This window comes from Geospiza fortis, unplaced genomic scaffold (genome assembly GCF_000277835.1).
Source record: "Geospiza fortis unplaced genomic scaffold, GeoFor_1.0 scaffold162, whole genome shotgun sequence".
Lineage (NCBI taxonomy): Eukaryota > Metazoa > Chordata > Aves > Passeriformes > Thraupidae > Geospiza > Geospiza fortis.
The window spans coordinates 8114617-8122740 of NW_005054316.1; the positions used below are offsets into that span (position 1 = coordinate 8114617).

General features: G+C 37.8%; 1 protein-coding gene across 1 annotated transcript in view; it reads right to left on the bottom strand.

Moving 5' to 3' along the window:
* Positions 1-205: 205 nt before the first annotated feature.
* The window catches only part of OPRM1 (opioid receptor mu 1), a 9354-nt gene continuing 1435 nt past the window's right edge, over positions 206-8124 (bottom strand). The window contains 2 exon segments of the mRNA XM_005431649.3: positions 206-2700; positions 7744-8124. Of these exon segments, the coding sequence (XP_005431706.1) occupies positions 2662-2700; positions 7744-8124 (420 nt within the window). The 3' untranslated portion in view covers positions 206-2661.

The following is an 8124-nucleotide window of genomic DNA, read 5'->3' on the forward strand; positions in this document are numbered from 1 at the left end:
ATGTCCCTCTCTCTCAATTGGGCACACATGGCTCTGATGCATGGACTATTCAACAGATGAGAAACTGCTTGGACAGCCACACCCAAAGAGTGGTCTAAGGCTCAGTGTCCAGATGGACATCGGTGACAAATGGTCTCCCTCAGGGATCTGTTTGGGATCAGTGCTATTTAATGTTTTCACCACAAACATGGACAATGGGGTTGAGTGCAAATCCACAAGAAACAGAGACATTTTTATTAAAGGTTTACAATGCAGATACAGAAGTTTTGTAATAAGATGCTACTTACTGCAAAGCACTACCAATGAACATTCAAGCCTTATGGAAAAAAAGACATTTTTCTTACTTTTTGCTAGTGCTCTGCTAAAAAAATTTACTTCCTCATATCCTTAAGCCATCAAGGCTACAACATTATTACTGCTAAACATATTTACAGTCAGGTTTATCAATTTTTGGATTGCAGAAACAGAAAATGTCCTTAAAAATATTTTAAATATTTGGCTGTCTGCTGGCAAGTCACAGTATTTTGCCTGTGTGCTTAATGAAAAGTAAAGAAGAAATAATGGTTTCCATTAATTACGTAAATTTTGTGAAAGCTGAACTTTTGACTACCCACAAAACTACGATCTGAAGTTTACTTAAATACCTTTTTGGTCTATCAGTGAAGACTTTCCAAATATTCATTCAATATTTTAAAATTTTTTGATTGTTATATGTGAGCATGTCAGACTACTCTGAATCCATCAGGCAGTAATGATTTCATAGGATGTTACTCCATTTAAATCTAGTGTATTCTATGTTGATTTTGTTATTTAAATAATACTGCTGTGTGGTGCAAAACAAGGTGTTGACTTATTCTAAGTGCCTATCTTATGTTGTTTAAAAATTAAATGCAAAACCTCTTAGAATGGTGATGACTCTGGTTTAAACTTTAATGATGGCTATGAGATGATACAGCTAAATTAACACAAAATTAAACATAAATTCATATGACCACACAGCTGAATTTTCAACTGAAAGAGAAAAAAATTAAGGCACTTCTGTTATATCTAGCTTCATACTCTGCTGATATATAGGCTACATATTTAGCTGCAACACAGTGATGAAACTCAAATAATCCTTTAATTTACAACTTGCAAGGATTTGATCTTCAATCTTTATTAGGCAGTCTATGGCAGAAACAAACAATTTCACATTATAACCTTATTTTTACACAGACTTTAACAATGAAAATAAGAAATATATTTTGGCTGCAGAAAGAAAGAAGGAAACAAACAAACAAACAAACAAAAAAACCACCCCTGTTCCATATAGTTGTATTTCAGAATACACTTAAATTCATCAAAGTACAATTTTCCTCCAGTTAACTACTGATGATTTATTTACAGAGCAAGTAACAAACAATGTCTAGAAAATACCATTGAACCACAAATTATCTACATGGATATTTCTAATCTTCATAATAGAAAACAGCTAAGAAGGTATTTGCTGCAGCACATTGTTTCTTCCTGAAATCTTAATGTGTTTTAGCAGCTAATACAAAATGCAGAGGCAGACTGTATCATGTTGATTAGAAAAGCAAACATACTATGGGTTTGGTTAAGAAAAAGTAGATGTCTAGCAAATTGGTTTTTAAAATTTCTTTTTTAAAAAAGGTCTAATGTATTAACTGCTCCAAGTACTTCACATAAGGGCTGTTGTTTACTTACAAAGTGAAAACGCTGCTGACAGAGCAGCTGAAATTTGAGAAACGACTTGAAAGAGAAGACATCATCAGCCTGTGCAAGCTGTGACAGGCTTATAACTACATTTTTATTCCCAAAGAAATTTATGTTAATCTATGCTATTTTGGGAATCATTTGACAATCAATAACAATGTAGAATACTTTAATTTACTCATATCTTTTAGAAAAAGTGATAGCTCATTGTTTTGGTTTTAAAGTGTTTTTTTAATTTATGTGAAATAGAAGGAGAATACACTTGGAGACTTTTTTGGGGTTTTTTTTTGTTGTCGTTGTTTTGGTTTGCTTTTTTTGTTGTTTTTTTTAAGGGATCACTGAAAAAAAAATTTTCCTTTGAAACTGCAAAACTTGCAACCCTTGTCAGAGATGACCTCTTGAACTAAAAATGTGTTGTTCTACATGACCTCATGAGACTTCAGCACATAAATAACCTGCACAGAAAACACCTCTACAAATAAATTTTAAGAGTAAATAGAGTGTACCCAACAGTATTACAACTTCATATCCCATTGTTTTTCATCCTCAAAAGCTCACCTTATTTTTCAAACTATAGTTGTCCAGCTTTTGAATTTTTGTTTCCAACCTGTTTTAACGCCACTGTAACTTACCAAGAGCATGTCAGGTTGCTACAGGCACAGTAGCTTTGTTTTTAGACTAATGTATGTGCTCCTAGTAAACAGGAATGCTTTGAGCACTGCAGCCTGGAAAGGCCCCTGTATCTCCTGGCTCTGCTCGATGTTACATTTCATGCTTCTGTTAAGTGCAATGTAGATGTGCTGCAGAAGCAATTTTTGACAGACTGGAAAAGCAGGCACTTTCCTCTGTGGTATTTTGTTTTGAGGGAAAGCAAATCCTACATGTTCCCACTGGCACACTGTGGCAGTGGCAACTGCTCTGAGAGCCATGCAGCAGGAGACCCTGTCACGGCAGTGGAGTAGTTTCAGCTTCTTGAAGTTCCAACTGAAAGGAAAGAAATTGCACATACAATGAACAATTGCTTGATATCTTCCCACCCACAAGCTTGTGTGTGTGTTTTTTTTTAAGGAGGAATTTATTTCTCATTTGCAGCTACTGTTCTGATGTATAAAGCTGAGCACATAGCCCAGAGTAAGGCAAGGCTATGCTTTTGTCTGAAGCAACAGAGGAAATGATCACAAAGAAACATTAGTAAGTCTGAAATTTGAATTAGAATATACTTCATATCAAGCCATTTGTTCTCTTTCTAGGGTGGAACTTTCTATGAATTTCATGAGCACAGAAAAATTTCACTCCCTCTCTGTATTCTTTCTGTAGCAGTTACAGGGGAATTTGTGCTTTAGTTGAACAAATTCTGTGTTCATATCAGAACAGTGTCTAACTTTTGGATTTTCAGTTATAGTCTAGTTTAAATTCGGTGTGAGGTGGATGCATATCAGCAAACAAACCCAACAATCCCTCAGCCCTGCATGTCCACAGTCTCCAGACTGAACTACTTGCATGCAGGCATGGTAGCACTACAGGTGTTTTCATCAAGAAAACCTGCTTGCTGCATGGCACATCCTGAAAGGCTGCAACACCTTTTTGCTCAAAAAATTTTGTACCAGAACCTGTTGAGAGCTGGGTGGGAGACACTGCAATTCAGGGATTTATGGAATGGCATAGACACAAATGGAGCCTGGAGATTCACAAAAAGCCCATGCCAATGCATATCAGCTACAAAAGAAATCCCAGTTTTAAGGATCTATTACAAATGTTTCATAGATGTCACTATCTTGCCAGAAAGGGGCTTTCTAAGAAACCAGTACTTTAAAAATATTATTGAAATACAGTATAATTCACAAAGGAGATCTATTAATTTTCTAAAAATACACAGGAAGGACATTCTCTGTTAATACAGGCAGATGTGAATCTGCCAAGAAGCTGCCCAATTTTTTTCATGTTTCAGCAACAGGAATCACCAGCCTTCCCCACATTTGTTCACAGTGGGTCATATAGCAGAAGGAAAATTAGGTAGTAAGAAAACACTTTCTTCATTCATTTAATCAAAGTGAAACTAGCTTTCAATTTTTCCTTGTTTTAACTTAAAAACTCTTTCTTGAATCCAATACCCTTTTTATTTCTACATGAGGCTGCCAATCCAGGCAGTAAAGGCAAGGCTTTTAGGGCTAAGCCTTTTGTTATTGAACATATCTAAGGCCTCATTTTCAGCATATGAGGAGGATTTACAGTTTCCATTAGGGCATTTAGACATATTTCAGTAGTTGACAAAAAAGCATCAGAAGCTAAAATTGAAAAAAAGAGTTACACACTAAATTATCCCAAAGATGTGCCTATACATAATTTCCTTAGTTGCTTGGATACATTCAGGTGAAGCTGCTATAAAAGCAGCTGTAAAAATGGGTCACAAAGAAAATAATCCACTGAAACTAATTAAATTTCTCAGATTTCTATAATTATTAATAATCCAGTTCCCTAATTATTTAGGATTTTTAGTTACTAACACATAGATCCTAGCAAAAAACTCAGTTTTCAGGGGAAAATAACTATCCGTTGATTTTAAATTCAAAAAATTAAACCTCCTTTTATCTCAGAGATAAATTGATGCAGAGAGTCACTGAGCATCTGAAGCAAAAGCCATTTCAATATATTTGCCAAGATTTTGATATGAACAGTTAATGTCAAGAACATCAAAAACCCTCAGCCATTTGCAAAAGCTACTATTTGGTCCTTCATTCCCCTCCCCTGCCAATACTTGGTCATAGAGAAAAGTTCAAAGAAAGCAGTTTTGCTTTTCAAGCATTTTTTCCCCCCAGGATTCCATCACTCCTTCTCCATGCAAATGCACTTACAAGATTGCATAAACCATCCTGAAAACTATAAGCACTTAATCTAAACCTTTTTGGCAATGCCAAGGAGCCACAGAGTAGGCCCAAGGCCACTTTATTAACTCAGAATAATATGAATATTTATGATGTTTCCTGTTGGTGCTTTTGAACTGGTAGAAGACACTGTTCCTTCCAACAACTTAAATACTTAAATGTGTCAACTCTAAATGCTTTTAAATGCTTTAAGAGTGTTAGGCCTTATGCGATTAAGCCTTGTAGCTCTCATTTAGCAGCAGAAAAGAATTCTTACTTGGCAAAAAAGCAACTTGTAGAATATCTGTTTCTTAGAAAATTGCATGAAATGTGCCAAGTACTACACAGTCTTGCAATTAGAATTCATACCAAATGCTCTCCAAGGCCTTGTCTATACAAGAAAGTGCTTGTCAGTATACCTCAGTCAATAGGTACACAAACTAGACTTTCTTTTACAGAAAGCACTTACCTGTAAAAAGAATACCCTGTCCATAGAATTTACAGAATCTCACTGTCTGAGCAAATATTGGTTTGTCAGGGCGTTTATTTTCTTTTTTATTTTCTGAGAGCTAAAGCTGCATTCACTCTAGGGCCTTTTGTGTTTAATAATATAAAAATATTAGGTATTACATTTTTAGTTGCTATTCCAGAAAATCTGTTTAGTGTAGATTAGTTCAACAATCTTGTCTCTCATTCTGATAAAAGCAGATATCAAAAATGTCCCTTACAGCAATGTTTGCGGGAGAAAAAAAGATAAATTAACTTTACTATTAAGCTTTGAACACGGCTTGCTGTGAATGTATTCCACAGACATTGTGGAGAGCGAGAAAGATTGTACCAAAAGCTGCTGAGCTGAACTCCAGGAAGAAGGCCCGGTTCAGCATTCAGGGAGCACATCTGGCATCAGTAGCTGCCAAAGCAAGGACTGCAGGGATGGTGGGGAGGAAAGTGGAGTTGGCTACTCCAGAGTCTTTCAAATACCTGAACATGCAAAGTCCCATCCACCCACCTATGAGGGCCTGAGCTACCAAGTGCTGGCTTCTTCTCCCTGGCTCTGGGGAAAAGTGATGGTTAATTGCTATCAAGAGCTACCAAAGCAGTCAAACAATTTCTTCCAGTTCTGCATACACCTTTTTTTGGTTTTGGCTCTTTGCTTCAGTTTCCATCCTTAGTGCCTCACTTGGACTTCATTCCTTATGTCGCCCTCTCTCCTCAACATTCTTCCTCTCAACTTCCCTTCCCTTGAGTGTCCTTCCCTGCTCTTTATATATGCTTGATTTCTTCATAACTAATTTATTTCATCACTATCCCCTGAAGAGAAAAACAAACCCTAACCAGCAAAGAACCCAACACAGGACTAGCTTCCTCCTTATTGCCACTCTCAAGATCACTTCACTTGCTTGCTCCATCCCTGCCCCAGCAGGCTGTCTTTCTTGGCAGTGTAGGCTGAAACATCTCTCTGGGAAACATCATCTTCTGTTCTGTGGTCAGGGAAACAGATTTTATTTCACTCAGCCTCTAGGTAGTATCTAGTACACATTAATCTTTTCTATGGGTAGAAGTTTAGAAGGCTACAGCTCTCCCAGAAGTAATATAAAGATATACAACTAAATGTAGAAAATGGGTGCATTCACACTGCACTCTATAAAGCTGTAATTGTACTAGACAGAAATACAATCTTGCTGTCAGACACATGCACAATATTGACTCCACTGAGGATTACAAATGCATTATTAACAGATGAATGTAGTAGCTTGCTACACCTAGTAAATACTACAATACATACATACATACATATATATGCGCACCTATGCCAAGTTTGGCAGTTCTGCCTCACCACCAGACTGAGCAGATGCTGATTTCACAGGCCACAGTTTGGCATGAATGAATCAGACACAAGTGAACAACACCAATTGTTGATGCTTAATAAAACTTCTCGCTTTAGCCCTTCTCCCTTTAGACTTCCCTCCTCTTTTGTGGTGCAATTACTGTATAGTCTCCTTGGAGATGGGAATTCTCTTATTTGGGCTATCTGGCAGCAGCTGAGTGTCAGGCAGGTAGCTGCTTTCACAAGAAGCCACTGAGTTCTGCACCTGGAGGAGGCAGCCAGCTTGTGGCTGAAGTGGCAGCAGTGAGAAACTGTTGCACGAGCAACCTGAGTATATTGCTGAAAGGTGATACAGCAAGGAATGAACCAGGCTTATGCCTTTTGTTCTTATTTTTAAGGAATTACAGAGACAATTCAGACTTCTTTTAGTGCTTGCAATGCGCTTAAGTTACTTTCATGAATGTTAAGATTTGCTTTCCTGTTTTGCTGAGAGATGAAGCTTGGAAAATCTTAAGACTAAGGACACGACCATGGATATTGAACATGTACAAAACAGCTTCTTTGCAAAAATGATGTAAAAATATGCTGAATAAAAAAACCCACAAACAACTCTTGTCATCTGATGTGCCATGAAATCCCTACTTCTTAAATGCTTTTTCTACATGGAAAAGGTATTTTCTTGGTATACCTGAAATGGCAAAATGGCACATTAGTATTTAACATGTGTGTATATATTTTCATATCTATATATACATATATATACATATCTAACTCCACCTTATTTACCATGTAATTATCTGACACAACTACAGCATGTAGACAAGCCTTGGTCTACCTTCTGCATGACTTTCAGGACAAGCAAGGCCAGGTAAGCCTTCTTTGTACATCAATCAAAGTGAACAAGCACAGTTTTTTCTCTTTTTATTCACTGTTGCAATGGGAGAAGATGAGAGATCTGTATACTGTCCCACTCCTGTCTCTGTCAGCAGATAAGGAGTATGAACAGGAAAATCTGTGGTTTTTAACCTGTTGCAAACAGCCTGCAAGTGAAACACTGTTTTTTTTTAATGTGCTTTGTACATGCATGCACGCTGGACCCAGTCACTCAAGGTACCCTTTCGAACCCTTGGCTTCTGAGCATCAAGCAAAGCAGAGAACAATTTAGCACCATGCAGGACTGGGGTCTCTGTGTATGCATACACCAGTTTCAAATATAACCCTGAAAGCGTTCAGACCTTCCAAAAGCTACAAATCAGTGTAAGTGGTAACTTCAGAACACATGTCATCTCCAAGCGGGTGGCCTGGATCCAGAGATGACATCTCCACTGCTAGTCATACCTGGTGGTTAGTCCTATCCACAGTGTTGGCAGTGGAAGCATGGTCACGAGTGTTTTGTCGGACTCGCGTGGAGTTTTGCTGCTCAATGGTTGAGGAAGTGGGGATGCAGAACTCTCTGAAACACCTTTTGAAATTCTCATCTAGAAATGCATAAAGGACCGGATTAAGGCAGCTATTTGTATACCCTAGAGCAATACAGAAGTGCCAAGAGACAGTCTGGAAAGTGGTTTCTGGGATGTTGACCAGGGCTTTAATGATAACATAAATGTGGATGGGAGTCCAGCAGACAATGAACACTGCCACCACCACAAGAACCATCCTTGTGATTCTCCTCAGGTTCCTGTCCTTCTCTTTGGAGCCGGACAACATGCGGACGCTCTT